Source organism: Labrus mixtus, chromosome 17 (genome assembly GCF_963584025.1).
Source record: "Labrus mixtus chromosome 17, fLabMix1.1, whole genome shotgun sequence".
Classification (NCBI taxonomy): Eukaryota; Metazoa; Chordata; class Actinopteri; order Labriformes; family Labridae; genus Labrus; species Labrus mixtus.
Window position 1 is genome coordinate 8,606,986 of NC_083628.1, and position 24,487 is coordinate 8,631,472.

General features: G+C 41.6%; 3 protein-coding genes across 11 annotated transcripts in view; 2 read left to right on the plus strand and 1 right to left on the minus strand.

Moving 5' to 3' along the window:
• The first annotated feature begins 1,621 nt into the window (after positions 1-1,621).
• dnlz (DNL-type zinc finger) lies at positions 1,622-4,013 on the plus strand. Its single transcript, XM_061061901.1, has 3 exons — positions 1,622-1,920; positions 3,064-3,203; positions 3,791-4,013. Exons 1-3 carry the CDS (start codon positions 1,651-1,653, stop codon positions 3,942-3,944), a joined length of 564 nt encoding a protein of 187 aa, XP_060917884.1. The 5' UTR covers positions 1,622-1,650; the 3' UTR covers positions 3,945-4,013.
• Positions 4,014-4,348: 335 nt separating this feature from the next.
• On the plus strand, positions 4,349-7,282 carry uck1 (uridine-cytidine kinase 1). Its single transcript, XM_061061913.1, has 7 exons — positions 4,349-4,506; positions 4,960-5,119; positions 5,448-5,544; positions 5,650-5,792; positions 5,873-5,967; positions 6,436-6,484; positions 6,570-7,282. The coding sequence occupies exons 1-7, from the start codon at positions 4,417-4,419 to the stop codon at positions 6,764-6,766; spliced, it is 831 nt and encodes a 276-aa protein (XP_060917896.1). The 5' UTR covers positions 4,349-4,416; the 3' UTR covers positions 6,767-7,282.
• A 345-nt stretch (positions 7,283-7,627) lies between these two features.
• The window catches only part of rapgef1b (Rap guanine nucleotide exchange factor (GEF) 1b), a 49,395-nt gene continuing 32,535 nt past the window's right edge, over positions 7,628-24,487 (minus strand). For 5 of the 9 annotated variants that reach the window (XM_061061907.1, XM_061061903.1, XM_061061906.1 and 2 more), the window contains 17 exons: positions 23,330-23,532; positions 20,467-20,628; positions 17,082-17,228; positions 16,521-16,613; positions 15,467-15,552; positions 14,809-14,914; positions 13,958-14,033; positions 13,535-13,622; positions 12,646-12,735; positions 11,877-12,062; positions 10,539-10,623; positions 10,343-10,437; positions 10,141-10,219; positions 9,308-9,409; positions 9,030-9,127; positions 8,805-8,933; positions 7,628-8,550 (listed from right to left, as the gene is read on the minus strand). In XM_061061907.1, the coding sequence (XP_060917890.1) occupies positions 8,400-8,550; positions 8,805-8,933; positions 9,030-9,127; positions 9,308-9,409; positions 10,141-10,219; positions 10,343-10,437; positions 10,539-10,623; positions 11,877-12,062; positions 12,646-12,735; positions 13,535-13,622; positions 13,958-14,033; positions 14,809-14,914; positions 15,467-15,552; positions 16,521-16,613; positions 17,082-17,228; positions 20,467-20,628; positions 23,330-23,532 (1,976 nt within the window). In that variant the 3' untranslated portion in view covers positions 7,628-8,399. The remainder of the gene's footprint in view (positions 8,551-8,804; positions 8,934-9,029; positions 9,128-9,307; positions 9,410-10,140; positions 10,220-10,342; positions 10,438-10,538; positions 10,624-11,876; positions 12,063-12,645; positions 12,736-13,534; positions 13,623-13,957; positions 14,034-14,808; positions 14,915-15,466; positions 15,553-16,520; positions 16,614-17,081; positions 17,229-20,466; positions 20,629-23,329; positions 23,533-24,487) is intronic. The other 4 variants (XM_061061912.1, XM_061061909.1, XM_061061908.1 and 1 more) reach the window with 3 other exon arrangements.

Sequence of the window (24,487 nt, forward strand, 5' to 3'; positions counted from 1 at the left end):
ATACAATAATGCCTACAACAGACGAATACTGCTTATTTGGTTATATGTAAAAAAAAAAAAAAAAAAGAAATAGCACTGCCTGTAGCTTGTTAAGATGTCTTTTTCGTTTTTGTTTGTTTACCCTTACACTGCCACTAAGAGGCTGGTATACAATTTATTTTTCCTTAAGTTTAATTAATTGGCTCATCATTTTATACATGTAAGCAGTGATTTAAATTTGTAGAAGGTCCAGGCCATTCTGACCATATTTTATAATGGCCAACATTTTTAGATAAACCAAGAAAATTGCTTAGTATTGTATTTGTGACAGTATATTAGCATTTAAAAAAAACTGCTGTAAGATTAATGAGGAATAAATATAACTATTATTGAATGGAAGTTGCATAAAATGAAAATACTCATAGGTATTTTAAAATGGTACCCGTCCAATTTTCCACAACTGACATGTTTCTAACCATTTTATTAATGCTGCATTAGCAAAACGCTGCACGTATGCAAACAGATCACAGGATGGATCATTTTATTTTTAAGTTTAATTTTCTCCAGCTAAACAAAGACAAAACTGAGGTTGTTGGTTTTGGAGCAAAGGAGGAGGAACGACTAAGAGTCAGCAATCAGCTTCAGTCAGTAAGACTGAAAACCACAGACCAGGCAAGAAATCTGGATCAATTTGAAAAGCCACATTAAGACAATTACAAAGTCAGCCTACTATTACCTGAAGAACATATCAAGAATCAGAGGACTGATGTCCCAGCAGGACCTGGAAAAACATGTCCATGCTTTTATCTTCGGTCGTCTTGATTACTGTAACAGTGTCTTCACAGGTCTGCCTGAAACATCAGTCAGACAACTGCAGCTGATCCAGAACGCTGCTGCTAGAGTCCTCACAAAAACCAAGAAAATGGATCACATCAGTCCAGTTCTGAGGTCCGTACACTTGGCTCCCAGTCTGTCAGAGAATAGACTTTAAAATCCTGCTGCTGGTTTATAAAGCGCTTAAAGATTCAGGGCCAAAATACATTAGTGACCTCCTGATTAATTATGAACCATCCAGACCGCTCAGGTCGTCTGGGACAGGTCTGCTCTGTGTCCCCAGAGTCAGAACCAAAACATGGAGAAGCAGCGTTCAGTTTCTATGCTCCTTATATCTGGAACAAACTCCCAGAAAACTGCAGGTCTGCTGAAACTCTCAGCTCTTTTAAATCCAGGTTGAAGACACACCTGTTTACAGCTACAGCCTTTCATTAAACAGCTTTAATAAGATTTTAAATTTTAACTCTGCACTGTAACTTTTAACTCTTTTTTATATTTTTACTTTATTTATTTCATTTGAATTATTTTTATTTGAACATATGTTCAGATTTAATAATTCCAGTGATTTCTTTCTTCTTTTTTTTAATGTTCTATTTTAATGTTTCTTTTCTTTCCTCTGTCATGATGCTTTTGTCTTGTGTGAAGCACTTTGAATTGCCTTGAAATGTGCTCTATAAATAAACTTGCCTTGCCTTACTGTGAAATTACGTTCGCTCTGACGTCATAAGACCGCGACACACCTCACGCTGACGAAACGTCCATTGCTGTTTATGTCCTGTCAGTTGATTTTGCATAAATGTTTTTTGTCCCTAACGTCTGTCAGACTCGTCCAGGAAGATGTTCCCCGTCAGTCGGTCGTTTCGGTGTTACCCTCGTCTTTTAACACAGCTGAGACCCTGTGCCGCGTTTCACTGTGGTGCCCTCGGACCTCCGGCCACGGGACTGTTCCCCTCTCTGGACCGGCGCAGTGTCCACATGTTGTTACCAGCTGAGAGGTACGAAACGTGTCGTGGCAGTGCAAGAGGATTCTCAGCTTCACCAAGTGTCCGAAAGGACGCCATCGGAAAAGTTCAGTCAACCCATTATCAACTGGTTTACACCTGCGAGGTACCAGCATCCCTTTGCTCTGAAAATAAATGTTCTGAAGTGCCCAGTGTGAGACTAAGAGACTAAATCATCAGGATCCTGGTGGGATAGTTCAGGGCTTTTCTATCCATAGGGGGGGTGGGGGGGGGGTTCAGTTATGTCAGCTGAGGAGGCAGAGGACTGAAGGTTTACAGGACACATGCAGACCAAGGCACCAAAATTATCAATTGTCAATTTGTCTGGGTGTGTGCATTTTTATTTATTTATTTGTTAGTGCATATTAATGAACAGCTGTAACAATTACAGCTGTAAAAATGCCAGATTATAGCAGAAGTGCTAGTTTCCATCTGTTGTCTCTAGGCGGGTAACAAAGAAATAGAAATAGAAATACAAAGGCACGAGTGACACAAGACAATAATAGAGGTTAAAGGTTAAAGGTGGTCACAGACTTGGTTTTCTTTTATCCACTGTTTGAGGTGTGTTTTGAAGGTTGCACATGTTTGTGAGTCTCTTTATTGTGAGTGGGAGAATATTCCAACATTTAGTTCCTTTGACTGACAGAACAGTTTGAATGTAGTGCGTCTGTGTGGGACCTCACAGTCTCCTCGGGCTGTGGCCCCTGGTGCCGATCCCACTGGCAGCTTCATAAAGTCCTTCAAAAGGAGGAGGACATGCATATATATAACATATAAAACATGCATTCTGTTTGATGTGTTTTTTAAATGTTAATGTTGGGTCCAGTGTTAGGCACGATGCATGATGTGTGACATGTTCAGGCAGCATCGGCTGGGAGGAAACTACTGGGTTATGGAGGTTCGAGCTGCTGGGGTTTCTTTGGTCAGTTGCAGGATAAATGACACGGGGGGGGGGGGGGGGTGTTGACTGTTTGTTGTGCTTCCATGATGGTTTTCCGGAGGGCGGGGTTGTTTCTGGCAGATGATAGATACTTGAGGGCTATTGCTTGGTGTCTTTGTGTAATGGTTTGTATGCCAGATATGGAATGGATGTAGTGGTTGTTGATGTAGAATGGAAGTCTATGGGCCAGTTTCAGTGCTTTGTTTTTGTATAATCTGCAGGCGTTGGAGTTGATGGTGATCCAGGCGAGTGTGAGTACGCCCTTAAACGCCCTTTAAACCCCGACTAACTGAATTTTTTTTTTTTCAGGTTTGCTCCACGAGGTCCTCGAAGAAAATATCCAAACAAGCTTACCACAAAGGAGTTGTCATAGTGACATGTCCAGGATGTGAAAATCACCACATCATCGCTGACAACCTCAAATGGTTCTCTGACCTGGAAGGCAAGAGGTTAGTGATGCTTATATACACAACCACAACCAAATCACAGAACATAGAATAACGTTTACCTCCTCCTTACATGATACCAATATATTTTTGGTACCATGTGGGACATTTTTAAATGGACTTCTTAGTGAACTCTGGTGGACAAATTGTGTAATGGCAGCTGTTTCTATATATATCCTGAAACGTGCTGTAATTTCTGTTTTACAATTTTCTTTTTGAAAGACAGAAAGTAAATGCAGATAGTGATATGTTGGTCTTAGTGTGACTCAATAACAGTCTATGGTGTAGCTCTAGAAGTGTTGCCTGAGATTGATAACATTGTCAGTATCCTTGACTGTAAAAACAAATCCCATTCCATTGTTCAAAACAGCAGCTAGGATTTGAGACGTGTATGCGCTTGCACACTTCCAAATTCTTGTTCAGGCATTGATGCAAGTTTCTGATAATGTTAAGATGCATCATATAACACTGCGGATTTGAGCAAGCAAATTTCACACATTGAAGCAAGAGAGACATCTTTGACTTACCAATAATTGTGTAATATATTTTTTTTAATGACTCATGTTCTTCGTTGCTGAATTTTTTTCCAGAAACATTGAGGAGATCCTCGCTGCCAAAGGAGAGACAGTGAAGAGGGTTGAAGGAAGTGCTGCTTTGGAGATAGTACTGGATGAATCGATCAAAGAAAATTCTCAACTTGGTGAAGACACAGATAAAAAAGACAATGACAAAGAGAAACAATAACGCTGTCTTTATACTGTATATAATGGAAAGTTACTTTTTAGTTTGACAATAAATTAAGTCTTTTGTAATAATTTTGATGCCCTGAATATATTTACACACACACACACACACACACACACACACCAATCTAAACACACAAAAAACAAATTTAAACACACCCATACAGAACACACATACACCAAAACAAGGAATTACACTATTTTCTCTAATGTGTTTATTATATATATTTTTTTTAATATATTATCTGATTATTAGTCTTTTAAGAATGTTATTGATATTTATTATTGTTACTATTAAGTTATTAATGATTACAATTAGGCTAATTAATTGTGTTATTGTATTCTTTGTTATTAAACGCTTCACGCGAATTGAGTTGTTATCGCGAGAACAGCATGTTGTTGCTAAAGACAGCGAAGCTAACAGCCCAGCTTTCAAGAAACTCCGCAGTCTCTCCAAAATTGTGGGACTGGCGATGGATGCTCTCGGAGCCCAAGAAGAGGCAGAAAGGCCCCGACATCGACCTTTTCTTATAGGGGTCAGTGGAGGAACGGCCAGCGGCAAGGTCAGTACGTGTTTTTTAAGACAGAATCACCCGAGAACGTAGTAAGTATCCGGCGTAGCTTAGCTTATGTTGCTAACACTAGAATTGATCAAGCTGTCAAAGTAGCAGGCACGCCCACTTACTCACTTACTTATTTATTAGTAAACCAGGTAAAACATTGAATGTATTCTCTATTGATTTTACTACAATTCCTTACACTATATCTACCTTTCAGCGCCAAACAACTAGCAGCTGTAATGATTAATTCTCTCGCTATGCAAAGAGCAGCAGTCAGCTGATCAGCACTAGTTAAGGTCACTGACATTATTTATTTCACACTCAATCACAACGTCCAGACTTAACAAACTAACACAAAATGCCTTTCATTTTCGCACACGTTAGTTAACCTTAAAAAAAACACATCCTGGTCTTGTGAATCAGTAGTTTTTAGTGACAGGAGTTTTCTTTCTACAGTCAACAGTTTGCGCCAAGATCATGGAGCTCCTGGGCCAGAACAAGGTGGACCATCGCCAGAGGCAGGTGGCTATTATAAGCCAGGACAGCTTCTACAGAGTCCTGACTCCAGAGCAAAAGATGAAAGCGTTGAAGGGCCAGTACAACTTTGATCACCCGGGTAGGTACAGTCCATATATGATGCACACATGGTCCTTTCTCTGTCCAAAGGAAACTTCCTGATAAAGGGGCGCTGATGTTTAAGTAATATATATGAATATGAAAGCGTTTTTGTTTGAATAGTTGGTGGTATGTACAAAGTTTCACATATTTCAGAAATGAACCTGCAATTCTGCCTTTTAAGCTGCAGTGACCAAAACAAGTAAAAACTTACTTAAAAAAAAGAGCTGGTTCTGAGCAGACTGTATTAAACATCTATTTAGCTCTCAGTATGTGGAGAAATACAGTTTTAAAATCACTAGTAAATTTGTTTGTGTCTTGTTTTGCAGAGGCGTTTGACAATGAGTTAATGTACAAAACCTTGAAGGACATCGTGGAGGGACAGGTGGTTGAAGTTCCAACGTATGATTTCGTCACCCATTCCAGGTAGGAGGAAGCCGAATGCTGAACCTTGGTGGGGTTTTTTTTTTTTTTTAAGCTTTTCGCATCATCGTTTTTTTTTTTACTGAAAACTTTGCATATTTTCTCAAGGTTGGAGGACCGGATCACAGTTTACCCAGCTGATGTGGTCCTCTTCGAGGGGATCCTGGTCTTCTACATGCAGCAGGTGCGGGATATGTTTCACATGAAGCTGTTCGTGGACACGGATTCAGACGTCAGACTGTCTCGCAGAGGTATTAATGTCTTTTTCACACACAGTATATTCCAAAAGTTACCACACTATAGGATCATTTGACCTTGATTTTCCTTTCAGTTCTGCGAGATATGAACAGAGGTAGAGACCTGGAGCAGATTCTCACTCAGTATACGACGTTTGTAAAGCCTGCTTTTGAGGAGTTTTGTTTGCCTGTAAGTATGACAATAATGATTTTTGGCTTTTTTTTTTCTAGTGTCAACAAACTTTTAGCAGACAGGATTGAGTACTAGGGTTGTCAGTATACCTGAATTATAAGCTACGATACAATTCTAGTAAAGAACAAACAATATCCATATCTGTCTTCATACCATGGCAACACAAATGGAAGTCCTTAGCACCCAATATTGGGTAATTTCTCGTTTTTAACCTGCACACTGTCTCTATTGCTTCAACATGTCTAAGCATTGCCAACATGTTTTGCAAATGAGACAGTACTCTCTCTCTCGTTGGCTCACTGCAGCTTTTGATTAAAACCTCACTGAAGATCTAAAGTTTGTTTTAAAGCTGAAAGCTAAAAAGTTTTAATCATGTTGAAACAGGCGGTATTGAAGTTTCGAAAAATGTGACAACCTTTGTTAAATGCTACTTTACTTTATTTCTAAAGACATTTTCCCTTTCAGACGAAGAAGTATGCCGACGTCATCATTCCGAGGGGAGTTGACAATATGGGTACGTTTCAATCCCGTTTCAGTAAAGCTGCATACCTGCTAATTACTCCAGCATGAATTTTGACAAATCTCTTGTCTCTTACTAGTTGCCATTAACCTCATCGTCCAGCACATTCAAGACATACTGAACGGCGACATCTGTAAATGGCAGCGGGGATCCATTAACAGTCACGTGAGGGGCTTCAAGCGCGCCATTTCCGAGCAGGGCGACCTGCAGATCGGAGCAGCTAACCCTCCTGGAGGGAAAAGAGTCCTGCTGGAGCCCAGTTGTCGACCCCACTGAGAGAGAAGACTTTGCTGGATGTGTTCAGGCTGTGAATATGATCTTTTGAGCTGAGGTCGTTGCTGCAAATTTGTGCGGGATGGCTCTCAGTGCTGCAACCTCTTCATTTTACAGTTTTTATTGGTGCACAACCAGTAATTTTATCGAGAACCTGTAACAGTCTTCCATGATAGTCTTCGATTTTTTTCAGTTTTGACTTGTCGTCAGATGCCGTTACTGAAACAGATGGAAATGCGTTAGAGGGATGGAGCATTATTTAAACTTTTAATGTCAGTCACGCTTTGCACCTTATATTTATACTGGCTTTAAATGAAAAGATCACAAAGACTCATCTGTTGTAGCTTTGTCGCTTTCGGTGTTTTGTTTTTAACTTATTTAAACCACGTTTCAGCAGTGTCGGACAAATTGAGTGCTTCCTTTGAATCATTTACAGTTGAATACATGCCTTAATTTTTTTTAAGTTCATTTTCCACTGACCAATCTGTCCAACAATAAATGGAACTTCTATGAAAAAGTTTGAAAGTCTCGTTTTGAGTTTTGAAATCCAAATGAAGCTTCTGAGCCAAACAGTGTGTATAGAAACAGAGCTGTTTGTTTTATTGGTGTTTGATAGCACAGTGTGATGTGTTGGTTTTTATCTCCCCCAAAAAAAAAGGAATTCAAATGATTTTCTACAGCACATTTTTTGGAATGACAAACACTCGAGCCTCTGAGGACTTCGGTCGCACTTCACAAACACGCTCTCACACGGCGACGTGACGGGGACATGATTGTGACTGCCTGATGGTTCTCTACACCTGAACACGGCACACGATGATTCAGTATGACATACATAGATCACAGCATCTTTAGTAATTCATCTTTTTGTCTTTTTTTTTTTTTTGCTTTGCTTTTTTTTGAGTGCACATATGTATGGCACTTTGGGAGAAGCTTAGCTCTTCTCATAAGCATTAACATCCTTTTCGAGAACAAAAGGAGCACTGTATATAATACATTTCATAACCATACATGATTCTTACACAGAAAAAAAAAAATGTCTTAAAACAAACTCAGTCTCTAACGGTCATCCTCTTTGTAAGTTCAAACCCCCTCTTGTGATCCCTCAGCAGAGTGTTGTGTCTGCAGCTTGCGAGTCATAGTTCAGGGCACGTCCATGTTCTGCTGTTTGAGGGGAAACTCGAGGGGGGTTTCAGAAGATGACCAACAAATGGCACATACATAAAAGGAAGGAGCAACTCTGAGGGTAATGGACCATTCAGCTCAATCTCACTCACACGCAACAGCTCCACTCTAAAACAGAGAGCCCAGGGAGCAGACTTTGGTTATTTCTGTAGTGTCTCCCTGTCCGCTCTGTGTGATTCTTCTTCTCCTTGGCACCGGGCTTCCTCTTGTTCCACCACTCCATCTCTCCCCTGCCAGAGCCACAGTGATCCCAATGAAAATTTCCCGGAGCAGCAGCGCTCTTTGTAAACCTCGGCCACGCTTCACTTGTCTGTAGTTCGAGTCTCCCGTTAGCTCTAGCGGAAAGCTTCCATTCGTCTTTCTCTCAGTCTGTAGTAAAGTGGAGTTAGTGTCATGAAGCACAGTTGGAGGTCAGTCTCAGTCAAGCGGGGGTGGGGGGGGGGAGGGAGTCCTAGGTCTTCTCCTCGCGGTCTGTCTTGCGCCGGGTGATGTTCCTGGGCTTGATCTTCAGCGACAGCTCCCACAGCGCCTCCTCCGCCAGGTGATCGCTGAAATCATTGAAGAAGCAGACGATGTCGTCGTTGCGCTTCAGCTCGTAATGCCTGAGATGAGAGGAGGAGGAGGAGGAGGTGTGATTACTGCAGTGATTCATTAGTGAGAAAACAAAACAGCCCATGTGGAGATCGTAGAGCTGCTTTATGATTAAAGTTTAATGAAAAACAAAGTAGAAATACATTCCACTTCCTGCCAGAGCAAACAAAAGCTGACATTTATTCATTACTGTGAGGGATGTTTACAAAGCACTCTAGTAATATGTGAAGTTTATCATAGTGTAGATTCATCCCAGTGGACTTACACTTGCTGGAAGCGCCGCATGCTGTCCAGGATGTTGAACTGCTGCCAGCGTTTGGAGAAGTTAACCTTCCCGTCGATGAGGTCAGGGTTTCCCAGATGGACGAAGGTCAAGTCCTGGAGGATGAGACCGCTGGAAGGAGGAGGAGAAGGAGTCAGGTCAAGATGAGCGTTTACAATGTGTGGAGTAAAAATCACAAACATGCATGTTAAACGTGAATGCACTTACAGGTACGGGATGCACGGAGGCTCCACTTCAGCCAGAGCCGCTCTGTACGCTCTGAAGGAGGAGGAGCTGTCAATCAATGTGCAATACTCCTCTAATCCCTGAGAGAAGAAGAATGACAAAGTGTAAGAGGAAAAGTGACAAACATGTTGAGAATACTTCCCTATAGTAGATCTTTATAGCTACACCGTCTAATGAACTGAGATCTTCTCTGTTATGAACATGATGGTATGTATGAACAGTATGTAACTCCTCCCATCATAACCAAATGATCCTCTCACCTCTGAGGTTTGTTTCTGCCACTCCAGTCTCCTGATGGGGGCGGAGTCAAGGGCAGACAAAATAGCCAGGTAGGAGTTGAAATTATTCAACTTTCTTAAGTGCTGTAAAAAGAAATAAGAAATGTTATAGCATAAAAACATGAGAGAAAATACATCCCCAGCAAACTTCAACAAGATCAGAACCTCTCTGTTTATTTTTTTATATTTCGGGGGTGGGGTGGGGTGGTGGTGTTACCATTGGCCCAAAGAGCAGAGAAACATGTGATATAGAGGCAGACCTCTAGGCTGACAGACTAGCTGTCACCACACCAACATTTTAAGCTTTGACACAAAACCTGTAAACATTTCAACAATATCGCTAACTGTTTCGATACCATGGCAACAAATATACTGTCTGTCCTGGGCACCCAAAAATGATGAATGCAATTTCTTGTTTTTAAATCAGCAACCTGTTCGAAGTGCTTGATCAGTTAAAAAATAAATAAATCACTTAACACATAAAAATGTAAACACCATCTGCAACAGACGCTTACATAACTTGTGCATCTTTACGAGACGCCCAAAGAACTCTTAAAAACCTTAGACCTAAAAATGGATTTAGTTGGTTCCTCTTCAACAGCAGCCGTTAATGACCCATGCTCTTTTAACTCGCCCCATAGTAGATAACACCTGTGAACTGCCCGACGTGATTATGGCCTGATAAAAAAAATCTGTCTGAACTTCAGGGGGACAGCTCATACTTTCCAGAGTAATAAACAAGCATGTGCTCACACAGTTGTCTGGTTCACAGGTCGGGAAATAACAGCCTGAAGTGGATATTTAATGTCACTGACCTTCATTATCTTGATGAACTTGAGAAGCAGCTTCTCTCTGTCTTGAGCTTTCTCCTGCTGGATTATTAAAGAACGGACCCTGCAGGTGAAGGAGGAATATATAAATGAGGCGTAACAACATTGAGGGAAAGATGCTTTAAGGGGGAATTCAGGAATATCAATAATAGACAAATGAGGGGATAGACTTGGTTTGGGGTCTTACCAATAGCTCATGTTGTTAAAGTGCTCTGTGAACTGAGTCAGGTTCGGACTCTTCTCCTCATTCTGCTCCTTTGCCCAAAGCAGCACCTCAGGAATCTGAGTGGAAAAGGAGGAATAAACAAATGGAGTTCAGAGTGGAAACACACAAATCGATGTGGGCAAATGCCGGGAGGATTAACACAAAGCAACTGCTGTACCTCAATTTTATAGAAGAGCTCAGCGTCAAGGAGAGTGAGCTGATCTGCAATCTCGTGACTGCGGAAGTCATGCAGGGTTCCCGGCCTGTTAGGGAGACATAAACTATTAGGTGATGTCTTCAATCTAAAGTTTGACTTTGAAGGTTAGCTGCACCTACAGGATACTAATAAAGGAGAGGACTGTTTCTTTCATTGTAGTTCATTGTGCTGCAAGGAGTCTATTTCTTAAATACATTTCAGGACTATTTCTAAAAAGGTGAAGCATAAAAGTGCAAAATGTGCTACTTTGTAGTGAAAGGCGGGTCATATTACATCTTTGTCTCAATCATGAACTGTATATAAATATTCAACAGCCTCCTGAGAGTGGAGCCAAAACATTTAGAGCTCCCCCTGCTGACAGGCTGCAATATAGGTCATAAAGCCGTCTTCTCCATGGGAACAGATGGGATATGGGGCAAACTTTTAAAACAGCAGGTTGGATACATTTTTCTCAAATCCAGATTCTGCCATGATAGATATAGTCACGCTGATTTATGTCCAAGTGTTCGTTTTTTTTTCATTAGTTATTTGAGAAGGAGCGTTCAGGGCAAACTTATCAAAGACTAAAACACGAGTAAGAGTGAGTGTCTGCTTCAGACCAACACAAGAATCTGTTCTGCCTGTGGACTGTCCCGACCTGAAGGATCTTTGCCATTTTATGAATAAGTGAAATAAGTGCTGTGGTCAGCAGAAGGGGCGTGATGTAATCACATGGCTCCACCAGTCAGAGCCCTGCATATTGATATATGCAGATATACACTCAATTGTCTCAATCTGTGTCAGACTGTTTACCAAGCAATACGTTTTCAACTGATGCAATGGTTGTATACTCAGGTGGAAGACGCTAGTAGAAAAAATAAGGAGCACTCATTGATCTGTCATTTTGGTGCAGGTCTCCTTCACCACAACAAACTATCTTCTTTGTTAGGCCTCAAACTTTGTTTTACTTTATTATTCTAACATATCCTTTAGTTTCTGTGTCTGAGTTTTGCATTTTTAAAAGCATTTGAAGTGTTGGCAGTTAATAATTTAGGAAGTTGCAAAGTCACATAGCTAATTAAAAGTACATTATGAAACAACTACCTCAGGTACTCTGCCCTGATAGAGGCTAGAGGCTGGAAACACGAGCAAACATTAGCTTGGAGAATAATAAGAATATCTGAATATGAGTTAAAGGAATCTTAAGTGGTGTTGTAGTTTTCTGAGAGTCAGTCTACCAGACAAAACAAAACACTGTTGGTTAGCCTTAAAGGTATTAAGCCATAAGAATAAGAGAAGTGAACCCCCCGCCCTCAGTACCTTGCAGAGACCCCTCGGGCAGCGAGCGGCTTGAGGGAGTTAGTGTATCGTAGCAGCTTCTTCTGCTCCACCTTGTCCAGGATGTTCTTGCGGAGCACACGGGCGAGGCTGAGCTCGCCGTTGCACACCAGCGTGAACACCAGGTCCATCAGCTGCTTCAAGATGTCGTCCGTCAGCTCCACCAAACTGCACCACACAGGAGGGAAATAATTCAGATTTAACAGGAGGAAGGTCGAGAAAAACAGTATTTTTAATTGATCTTTTATATAATGTGCATTAAAGAGACGGATGAATCAAAGTGAGAGCTACTCCATAGTACTCCCTAAAATGTTTGTCTCATGACCCTTTAAAGTGATGTCTATGTGCATCACACTAGTTGTTTATGTCTTTGAAGAATATTTATAGACATTAAGAAATAATACAAAGAAGGTTTTTTTAATTGCCCCCCATCTTCTTAATAATCTTGACCCTGTGGGGGATCTTTATCAGCATTTTGAGAAGTGTTTGCAAACAGTATGTCGATTGTCAAAATATAGCTTACATACTTTCAAGACAAAAGCATACTGAAAGCAGTGGTAACTTCTATGTTATAAAAACATACACATACTTTGATTCATTGTTTTCTGATGAGCCTGATTTTCTCTTCACAGTCTTCTACTAATTCATACATTTGTTTATTTATAATACCACGTTTCCCGAGGAGGTTCACTACGCCCTCTGAAGCAGTTCTTTCCCAGATTAAGAACCAAAACAACGTAGTCGTACTCACCACAGCTCATCCACCACTCGGACCAGCACAAAGAACGTGTTCTTGCTGACTCGCTTCTTGAAGGTGTCTGGACTGTGGCAGAACCTGGTGTATGTGCTCAGTGGTCAAGGACAAAAAAAACCCACTATATGCGGTTTCAAAATAAAACATGCTAAACTCTACACATTGGACATGAGTGATGTTTCATCTAGTGACAAGATGAGATGTGTCAGAATATGTTTTTTGAAGTACTGCAGCTCAAATGTGGTTGTTCAAATGAATTCAACAATTAGTTAGCATTTAACCAACAGTGTACTATTCTTCTAAAGTTTAAACAATATAGTAATCTAAAAAAATAAACTATTTTCAGAACTTCTGGTTTAAAATAGATTTTAATTTAGGGAACAATTTCATAGCCTAAAAATAAGCTTGTAATAGATCTCGCTTTAGCCTCAGCACTGAAAACACACATCATTACACAGCATCTCTGCCATGACTTCAACCTGGAGTAGCAGGACTACAGCTATGCTAGCAGCTTGCTTTGTGAGGCTTCACTAGCCCTACATGGTTAAACCAGTAACAACATAGAACTGAAGTTTGCTACTGTAAAGCCAGCTGTTAAGACAACATCTATGGAAATATCTTGGAGGGAAACGTTCTTGGTAAATTGCTCCCTTGAGGTGCCATTAAGCACTGCACACAATCATAAAAATCCAAACACTTTAAGAATAAGTTAAGTATCCATCTGGAGAGAAATACATTTTGTTTTGAAGCTTTAAGTCTTTGAAAGAGCTGAATCAAAGCAAAAACAGATAAAGGGGTCTTTCCTTGGTAAATGAGGATTTTAATAACAGCCTTCAGTCAGCAGATGTTTAAGCTCCCAGTGACATGTTGAGTGATCTGAAAAGGATATCTGTAGTGTAGCTTCTTAATGAGGTCCTCGGGGGTTATAAAAGTCCTATATGTAGTCAGAAAGGCTTCACAGTACAAAACGAGATCTGTCAAGGAAAAACAGAGGAGAATAAAAAAAAAAACATATTTGAGTGGAAGTGTATCAAAGAACCTAATTAAGCCAAAAACACATCTATTAAAATGTGAAGGTTACATATCCAGACTGACACATCGCAAATAAGAGAACCAGAGAGAGAGAGAGAGTGAGACTGAGGCTGTTTTAAAATGCTTCTCAGACTCGTCAAATTACTGAAAATAAAAAGATCTTTGAATGCCCAATGGCTCTTACGCTATGAAAACAAAACAAAGCTGCACCAGTGACCCTGAAGCACACTAACATACTGCCCTGTATACTCCAGCCTTAATGTGTGCTGTACTGTACCTTTGCGGTCTGTTTCTGTAGCGTGCACTAATAGAATATCTCCTGATCCAGCACGGACGTCAGGGCCGTCATCATTCTGGAAAAAAAAAAAATGAGCAAAGAATTAAAGAAGAGGAAAAGATGAAAGATGAAATGGAGTGAAAACAGGAGAGGAAAAGAGAGTGGTGAGAGTTGATGGGTAGTGATGCAGTCTAGCCCAAAATGTAGCAGCCCCTTTCTCTTCTTCTGCCTGTATTTTTTTTTCTTTTCTCACTCCCCCCCCCTCCCCCCCCCACACTTCCTCTTAAAAGGCCCCCACCTCTCCCCGTCCTGCACCAGCTCCTCTGATGACGAAGAAAAAGTCAGACTTGTGTATGATAAAAGCCTCACCACTGCAATATGTCTCCTGCAACAGCTCTAAAAATGTCCTCACAGGCTATGAATCTTCCCTCCTTTCCACTTCTGATCCCTCCACATCTCATCTGTAAATCACTGCTGTCCCACTGGCCCTAACCTTGCAGACTGGCGAGCAACATTTCTACACATCTGTCTATCAGACTGCACCACACAGGACAAAGGAGGAGGAGGAGGAGGAGGAGGAAGAGGCGTAGGAGGAGGAGGAGGAGAAGGGTGGTTTGTCGATTCCTAGCACTGCAGTTTCAATGAGTTCACAGCAGAGGGAAGCATTGACTATCAATGGAGGATCTCAGGATCAGGGTTTTATATTAGAGTGACTCACAGTGACCTTTAGCCAGCGCTGCACTAACAGGATAGAATGTGCTTTGTATGCAGGGGCTGCATGCTTCTATCACAGCAGATTCCTAAAAACAGAAAGCATGCAGCCACAGCAGCAGCTCTGCTGTTGGTCTTACTTCTTGTTTTAGTGTTATCCTGCTCATGATCTCCTTGTGATCTATGAGAGAGAGCTCGTCCACGTCTTCCTCATCGCTCCCGGCCGACTCTGACGACTTTTGCCGCCTAAAACAAACACAGGAAGATGTCTTTAGCACAGATACTCCTAAGCTTTTATTTCACAGCAATAATCATGGACATGTTTCAAGATAATGGTAGAAATATTTTTGTAATCCATGAAATGTTTGGGCTATTATTAAGCAAAAAAGGAGAATGTTAATTGGTTTAAGCTAAATGTGATGATTTGATGTTGACAGGAGTTTTCTTTCATTTTTTGGCAATTTAAAACAAGATATAACCCAATATTAGGTGTCTAGGACTAAAGTGTTCTTTTAAGCATTTTGTATAGTGACAACCTTAGTATTATATATTACTACAAAAGAAACACACTATAAAGTTAGTGTTTAAAGACATGTTCATCTGCTGATCTGTTGTTACTGGCATGTGAATGTAATTATCTGAATGTTGCCGTGACTGTTTGTTTCCTTTCTTTTGTCTTGATCATTCTTAAATAAGACCTGTTAGGCTGTGAAACTGAATTGCCCTTCTGGGATAAATTAAGGTTGTCTGAAACTGAGTGTACAGTACAAACTGTAGACCTTTTTGTATGACTCTTACCTCTCCTTGTCCAAAGCCTCTTTGCTGTTGCTGTTTGGCATCTGAGGGGCGGGGTCTTGAAGCACATCGTCAGCTGTGATCGTTTCCTAATCGACGGATGGAAAAACAAAAATCAACATCTGTGCTGCGGGTTACACGGACCATCACTGGCGAGTGATTCCATGCAGTGACAGGCGGCAGGATATTGATGAGATCGTATGGACCCCCAGTGTGCATGCTACACTTTTGGGTGGAGGGGAGGATGGATGCTTTGTACAAATGTCACAGTAAGGATATTGTACTGATTAGTGTTGGTAAAAATGCAGTTTTCCTCTAAGTATGAGCAGGGAAACCCAAAGAAACCAGAGGGCTGAACTCACACACTCTGAACCCGCACCAAATGTAACACTACAAACACAATCACATATCATCTCTTTTGCCGTCACTCTCACTTGTGTTAAACACCCCGAACAGGACTCAAATACACCTTGAATTCACACGAGCCCAAAGGAACACAACCAAGCACACACTGATGCCGTCACACATGCACATAAGCTGTTACGAGGAATGTTATTGGAAAATTGAAAACCGGTGAACCATTGAGAATCCCTTAAGGAGCAGCCACATGTCAGGTGTTAGATCGGAACAAGGTTAAATGCTTGTTACAGTTGAAGCACAGCCAGAGAGAGAGAGAGAGAGAGAGAGAGAGAGAGAGAGAGAGAGAGAGAGAGAGAGAGAGAGAGAGAGAGAGAGAGAGCAAGCAATCACAAGCCGACCAGTCAGAGCAACATACAGACGGACATCTTTTTCCTCTCTCCACGGAAACAGAAAGTCCTCTTGCAGGCAAACCCATGAACCTGAAGTCATGCTCGGTCAGGTTTTGTCTACATTCCCATTCCATTTCAGCGCCATCAGTTCACGAGATGAAACAATGAGCACTGCAGAGTGCAACAGATGAATGGCTCTGCCAGTCAAACGGGGCTCCTGACTTCACATTGATTCATATCCTGAAACGATGGAGCGCTGCGTAAATGGAATTGACCTTGCAACCTGTGGCGGACGGTGAGCTACTTACTCTGAGGGAGAGAGACAGCTCCCCGTTGGCCTGGTTGGACGAGTACAAGTTGACGTACTCCCCCTCCCCGCCCTCGTCATTCGCACACTCGCTCTACGGGGAGACAGGGGTGACACAAACCCAGGCGTGAGGGTGCGGAGAGGGGAACAGAGTTTTTGCTTACAGTGTGAATATATAGTTCAGGAAGAGAGACAGCCGCTAGTCGAGGTTTTAGTTGTGTACAGTGGGCGGTGTGTTTTCCAGCCGACCACCAGGTGGCACTGGAGAGCGTCATTTGTAAAGGTAATTATATTTACAGGCAAAAAAAAGCAGTGCAACATGCTCTACTGGGATTCTTTTAAGAGCAATACTCAGACAGCAGACAGTTTGTGGGCAGTGATAATCACAACAAGAGAATGAGTCACTGTATTATCATCTGTGCAACAATACGGGACAGCAAACTGCTGTAATCTGACAACAATCTGCCGAGGGAACGGCTCCAGCATCACATTTTATTATCAGTCTGAGAGAGCCTGTTCATGTTGGCATCCTGAGTCCACACATCAATCTGTGTAAGCTCACCGCTGAGGTGTGGAGCGAGTCAGTGAGAGAGGTCTCAGAAGGAAGACAGACAGCCACAGAGCCCACTGAGCCGGCCAGCAAACCGTTGGGCCCGCCCCCGCCGCCATCCAGATTGGTGGCATTGGTCAAGGCAACCTGGTCCAAGCTCTGCGATTGGTGGAAAGAAGGAAAGCAGGAAAAAAAAAAATAGAGAAAGAAAATAACATAAAATACAGGAGTAAGGGATTAGAGAGGTGAAGACAGAGCAGTTAGAAGAAAAGAAAGAAGAGGCTGAATTATAGGAAGCGGAGGAGGGAAAAAAAAATGTTCACATCTTTCTCCAACACCTCCGTTAAGCGTGGACTATGAGGATGATGTGTCTGAACAAGAAATGCACACACACAAACACACACACACAAACACATCTAAAAAATTCAAAAATGCACCCATTGGCAAGAGAAGCGTCTCCAGTGAGAGAACAAGGAAGACATAAATGTTTAACAAGGAACCTCAAAGATAAGCTAGCATCAACTCGCAGTATGTATATGTGTTTAGACAAGCCATGTCTTGATGTGTGTGTTCGTGTGTTCGTGTGTGGCCAGCTGTGGAGATGCGTGTCTGCAGGGAGGCAGTGGTAACCTGTCCGAACTTGTTGCACATATTACCCCTGTTCCTGCATACCATCATGGAGGCGCATATACAGATCACTGATAAACACTGCACACACACTTGGCATAAACACACACACACACACACACACACACACACACAATATGCATGCACGTGATCATGCACAGACACGCAGGATCATCTGGAAACTAATCTCCTCTTTTTCTCAAAAATTCCAATGCTGTTGGGAAATTCTTGTCTGTAAAAATAACAGCAGCAACACACACAAAGAGGGATATTCTCCAATACCAATATGACTTACGGAATATTTCTTTTTCTTTCCACTAACTATGCAAAGCAGCCACCCCTCCCCCCCTGAATAAAACATCATGCCCAAGTGAGTTGAGGAATGCAAGCATTCCACTAAATGGAAATGGAAAACAAAGGGGTGTGAGAGGAGGTTGCATCATGATGGAAGAGAGGGACATAGAGAGATTGGAGAAAGTAAGGAGTGTGGGTGGAGAGACACCGACGCCAAAGGAGGAAGAAGATGAAGAAGAGGAGGAGGGAGGAGAGGAGCAGAAAATGGGAGGAATGTGTTTTCCATCAGGTCCATCTGGAGCTGCATTCCAGCAGGGATATCCTGCGAGAGATCCACAGCATGTCTTAAGGGTGCATAGCTCACCATGAGGTCATCATGGGTCAACCCCTCGCTAAACAAACCACTGTAACACATAGTGGGATGGGTGAGGGTCAGGGCCGAAGTAACTATGACAAAGCATTTATTAACCAAGAGTTGACTTATTAACGAGGAGCTGTTCATGGAAGGGAGATTTCTTATTTCAACAACCAAATACGAGACAATCTCTTGTGATATGTGGACATACAGCTCATCCAAGAAAGTGAAACCGAAAAAGATATCTAAAGACTTGTGTGAAGGGTTTTTAACTGGTTGTGAAAAACTCTGAAATGACTATCGATGTCTCTTTACGACTTACGAAAGCAAACAAGACCATCAGGAACAGAAGTGATTTTTTTCTATAAAGCTATTTTTAATGCCTGAAACCACTGCCATGTGTGGGTGTCAGACTCTCATTACGTGATGTATTTGACGGTTTAAAGAAAGCAGGATACGTTTTTTTATTAAAGCACACTACTTACAAATGTACAGGAGAGAGATAAGCGGTCCCACTTTGTCCACATGGGGCACCAAAGTGACACTAAATCAAAGTTCCTCACGAGCTTTAAATCAAGGCAGCATATTACCCACAGACGTCTTCTAACAAGGCAGTTCTTGTTTGGCAATGTATTTACTCATTTCAAGCTTTTTCGCCCTGAACAAACTTGATAAATTATTGTAATTTGTTATTGAGATTTTGACCTGATTCTGAGCGGCTTTAATTAGGATTATCAGAATTAGAAATCTGTTTGATCAACAGTGACAATTACAGCTTTAGATGTATTATTTAAAGCATTTTTATCCTTATTATACCTTCATATTAGGGCTGGGAATCTTTAGGTGTCTCATGATTCGATTCAGAATCCATTTTTTCGATTCAAAACAATTCTGGATGAATGATTCAAAGTCTATTTTGGAATTAGTACATACTCCAGTCATCTGTGAGACTGGCTGAATTTCTTGCTGCTCTATTTGGTATCCTACTGAGTCAAAGAGCTAGCCTTAGCACTTTGACTAGCAGGGAGTGACTGATTAGCCAATTTTATTTGGAAGTTATGAATAGATATAAAATCTCAGAAGATAAGAATCTCTATTTTTTAAATAGAAAGATTTTTTCCCCCTCTATTTCATATGTTATGACAATACACTTTTCATCTGAGTCACCTCAACGATTGAACAAGTCTGTTACATCACCAGGATGGTATTTGACTTGAACAAAGTTTGGCAAGGAAATTAGCCTGAAATGTATTTCTTTGACCAAGTGACTCGGATTTCCTTTACTGGTACATTTATTCCTGATGACTTATTAACACTTAACTATTGAGACACTGGATACTAACTTCGTTGAAGCACTCTTTCCTACATTTTTAGAAAAACTTTTTTTTCTTCATATGTGACCTACAGTATCTACATTTTCTGTCTGGCCCTGCAAGTTTTAAAACATCAATTGGGTCTTTCAGACGATTATCACCAGGTAAATTACGTTTTCTGCTTCTAACAGCAGATTATTTACTTCAAGTAACAATTTCCCCGTTTTTTTTTTGTTCCTTTATTTTTCCTTGTTTTAGAGAGCTAACTTTTTCCAGTGCACTGGAACTGTTTTTGCTGTATCTCTGAGGCGAAATGAACAGATGGAAAGGGTCAAATCATTGCTTATCATGTGGAGGAATGCTTCAGTGCAACATACAAACTATGGTAGCCAAAGGCTGCACACAACCACAACAGATAACTGCACACACTCACGTCACAACCACACAAAGCACACATTAATAACAGCATATCTGATGCCACAGCTAAAAAAAACACACAACAAAGCAACACTGTCAAAACAAATGCACACATGGAGGGGCGATGCAGCTAAACGAAGGACCACACAGCAAGCAAACCAGCGACCCTCGAGGGATGGAAGGCCCCCATCGGAGACCTCAGAGGGTCAGGGGGAGGATAACAGGCTGTATCACATATGGTGCACACACAGGTCAGGCTCCCTGGACCAGACCGGGACCACACAGCACCCACACCAACCGAAGCAGAGAAATGGAGGTGGAGGGATGGCGTTTAAGTGAGAGAGAGAGAGAGAGAGAGAGAGAGAGAGAGAGAGGGGGTTCAGGAACTTACCGTGGGCGTGGTCAAAGACGCCTGTCCAATCAGGTAGGAGTTAGAAACGGACATGCTGAGGCCCAGCCCAGAGCCCGCCTCCTCCATCGCCGCTACAGACGGCTGGAGGTGGCAGGAGAGAGAGGAAGAAGAGGAAGAAGAGGGGGAGGAAGTGTGGGAGGCCTGAGATGGAAACAAAGAAGAAAGAAAGAAAGAAAGAAAGAAAGAAAGAAAGAGTAAGAGTAGAGAGAGTTAAAGCAGGTAAAAGGGGAAAATTAGGGGTGTTAAGGGAGGAAGAGAAGAAAAAAAGTGGACAGTTGATTACACTAGTAAGTAAGAGTGAATCTGAGCAGATTTAATCAAAGTTCAGCAGAAAATCAGTAAGGTCAAAGTGGTGAGAAGCTGGAAAGGATTCTGGGAGTTTAAATTAGAAGTATCAGCTCACTGGCTTTTGAGATAAATACAGACTACCACTAAATATACCGTTATGTTTCATTAAAAGTTCTCCCTGGAAAGCCCTAATGAGCAGGGGGTCAAGTGATGTGTAAAGGTTACACACATAATGTAGACTGTGACAGCCCAATAACCTTTCTTTTAACGCCCCGAGCTTTAAGAGCTTTACTGAAACCAGGCCAACTACAGCACATTCTAAACACTGCCAATATTATCTGCTTTGGTTTTTTTTCACCCATTTCCTTATCCACACTGCAGCTGAAATTACTTTTTTTCTTTTTTTTTTTTTTTTTTTTTGCAGCAAAGCCTTGTAAAGTCGCCAAAGCGTGTAAGCCTGGAACACGGGCTTATGCAGGAGGCAAACAGGCTTATTCCACTGGGCCACGAGCTCATCAAGTCCAAAACATGAGGCCAGATTAGGGTCGTGCGGCGGGAGCAGAGATGAGTGCGGTTGGACTGTACACGCAGACAAAAGCGTGATAAAAATAAAGAGCCGGGCACACAAGGCTCAGAATACACAGCTGTGGTGGCAGAGAGAGGACAATGGACAAAGAGGAAGAAGAAAGACTCTCTGAGGTGGCCTGGGCAGACTGACACTCAAAGTCTATTTTCTCCTCACTGGGCTGTGATACTGTAAATGTACTGTAGCTGCACCCTGGAGAAGAGTGTCATTTGTTTACTATCCACAAATGTACTGTCCTTGTTGTTACAGAGCTTTAGGCCAACTTTACATTCATTTGTCACCTTCATATATGAATGGCAGGCAGAAAAATGGGCATGTTATGTTTCTTTGTGGGAAATCTCATTTGTGACAGTCCTGCAAAACGAAGCTCCTTCTAGTGAACATGAGACTCTTAGTGTAGATCCACATTGGTGATCCTTAAAGAGAAATCCCGGTATAGTTTAACCTGATCTTCTTCCCATTAACTGCTGTCTTTGTGTCAAATGGGCTGATGCATCCCCAACATGAAAACTTGTTACCCTAAATCTTTGCAATGTAGCATTGTTTATGGGAAATAAGTAGGGATGCACAAGTATTTAGCATGACATCTACACAGCCCGATAAAGGCTTTAAAATTCAGTATCAGAATCTGCCCTAACTGAATATTTCTGCTGCGATGAACAGCAATGAAGGGTTTCTTCATTCAGCTCCATTTAGAAGCTTAAATGTGTCACAGTAGATTGAAGTATGTACATTAAAAATGCTGTAGACAAATATATACTTGAGATTTGACATGTAAGCTTTAAAGTAGTTTTCTGTTTTTTTGCACAGTGAATGTGTACATTTTGAACAATTCTTATCACCATGTGAGCCAGTGAGTAAGTAGGCTTATCAATATGTTGATTCCCCTACAGGAGAGGCTTTATAAATACGATAGATATGCACAAATTGTTTTCTACCTTGCCGCAGGGACATTAGCCAAAAAACGATAAAAACGTGCATATTGGAATTCTGCAAGAATCCAAGTACTGGTATATACATCCCTACAAATCCACCTGGGTGACAAATACATTACATTTTCCGATACAAGCAACATTCAATAAAAGACGTCTTAAGATATTATTGATTAAGTTTAGTGGCAATTCCTCCATCAGGGCTGTGTGAAAATGACAAAACAACCGATACACCGAATTGATGACATCATTTTTTAGATGGTTCCTGAGGTAGTATTATCATAAGGACCCCATTACTTATTCTGCACTGATAAGAAGAATTTTTTCAGAGCCTTCAAATGTTTTAATTCAAATTCTGACACATCACAGTGTCCCCTTCTACTGCTATGAGCTGTCTTACTGTGTTCCTCTCTCTCTCTCTCTCTCTCTGACAGTCGTCTCAATTAACCCCGATGCCGACCCGGATTGAGATAAGTGGACTGGATCTGATGTGGGCCTGATAGAGGCTGGTCTTATCTCTCACTAACAAGCAAACACCTCTATGTTCACACAGACGGCTGCTTTGCTTACAAAAAAAAAAGAAAGCTCGGTGAGGAGATGGAGAGAGTAAGGGGGGGTCGAATAGGTGAGAGAGATAACAAGATAGGAGGAGGCTCGAGAGAAAATTGATGAGGATTACCACTGGAATGTACTTCAGCTGCAGAGTGCAATCTGCATTCTTTCACACTCGTTTTCTTCCCAGCGTTAAGGATGAAGAGACTGTGACCAACACTGAGCTGTACGGCAGACATTTGTTTTTATATTGTTGAAATGTACGAGTAAACCTGTTCTCACAAAGCTCTTCGTCTCATTGATCTATGTATAATCCCTTAAATTAACTGTGTTACCAATGCAGGATCCACAGCCTCAAAGTTTTGCTCTTAATTAGAGAAAAGGGAACCCAACTATTTAAAGAATTATAATTACAGCTTTGCTTCCACAGTCCAAACCCAAAAAGCAAATGGTCCCTGTCAACATATTTGGAGGGGTTTCTTACCAGTTGCCTTTGTTTCGGGGGCAGTGCCGGCGGCAGCAGCGGCTCGTGGACTGAGTCGGTGCTGCTGAAGGAGTCGTTGAAGCGGTAGACCTCCTGGAAGCGCTTGTTGCGCTGCTCGTAGATGCTCTCGCTCTGCGGCAACTGGTAGAAGACGGAGGGCTGGGGCTCCGAGTAGTCTTCGACAAACTGCATGTACTGGAGGACTGAAGGGAGGGTGGTGGATCAGATGCAAAATAAATACTGTTATTAAATGAAGAGAACTGTTTACTTCAAACTCAAAGAGTCAAGAAAGTACATGTTGCTTCAGTAATTGAACCCCACTAAATCCCTTTTTGAATGAAATTACTCCTCACTTCTTGTTAATGGTGCAGTACTGTACAATCATTTACTCCTGCACTCCACCAATATTACAAGTAGACTCACAAGAGTCTTAAAAAAGAACAGTAAACACTGAAGCACCAAAGGCAGATTTATCTGTACTTCTTTCCCCCTTGTATAAGTCAAGCTCCAAAAACACCAAATCCTTCACATCCCATGATGCAACTCAAAAGCATCTTTCATTAGATCCTCTCCGCTCTGTTAACACCCATGTCTTCCAAATTCCACACACAATGACTGCTTTTGGCAAAAACAGCTCGAGGCCAAGAAAGAGATCAGCCCGATGACGACATCATGATATCATTGGTTGATATTTCTAGGAATTTAAAAAAAGAATAACCTTTCAGAGTAAGAGAAGATATATTCAGCAGTAACTGGAAAGTTGTGTCAAGTCTTTGTATTCATGTAAACTGAACTCATGACGATTTCCACTTGAAAAAAATAATGTCTACATTGTCATACAGTAAGTGTTTCAGCTAACAGGAAGGGCTGGCTGTATGGAATGACATGATACAGTAGTGAGAGAGGAAGTGATGTAGCAGGTGTGTCAGGAAATGACCAAACATTGCCCTCTGTGCCCCTGGAGCCGGACCCATTGTAGCACATCCTGGTATTCACTTCCTGACTCTAATCACGGGGGCATATTTCTTTGACATGAGCTATGCTTCAACAGACTGAGAATGAAATGGAGCCAAAGTCTTAAGTGTCTTCCTAAATCCATCTCATGCCTCTCTGTATTCTTCCCTACATTAGACTCTTTGTCCCTTTCTCTTCCTCGGT

What these genes read in the sequence shown, in the direction of transcription:
- uck1 (XM_061061913.1), top strand. Translation starts at nt 4,417, where the DNA reads ATGGATGCTCTCGGAGCCCAAGAAGAGGCAGAAAGGCCCCGACATCGA. An exon ending in GAGGAACGGCCAGCGGCAAG is followed by an intron (nt 4,507 to 4,959) that starts GTCAGTACGTGT and finishes TTCTTTCTACAG; the next exon opens with TCAACAGTTTGCGCCAAGAT. An exon ending in CGTCAGACTGTCTCGCAGAG is followed by an intron (nt 5,793 to 5,872) that starts GTATTAATGTCT and finishes TTTTCCTTTCAG; the next exon opens with TTCTGCGAGATATGAACAGA.
- dnlz (XM_061061901.1), top strand. Translation starts at nt 1,651, where the DNA reads ATGTTCCCCGTCAGTCGGTCGTTTCGGTGTTACCCTCGTCTTTTAACA. An exon ending in AACTGGTTTACACCTGCGAG is followed by an intron (nt 1,921 to 3,063) that starts GTACCAGCATCC and finishes TTTTTTTTTCAG; the next exon opens with GTTTGCTCCACGAGGTCCTC. An exon ending in TCTGACCTGGAAGGCAAGAG is followed by an intron (nt 3,204 to 3,790) that starts GTTAGTGATGCT and finishes ATTTTTTTCCAG; the next exon opens with AAACATTGAGGAGATCCTCG.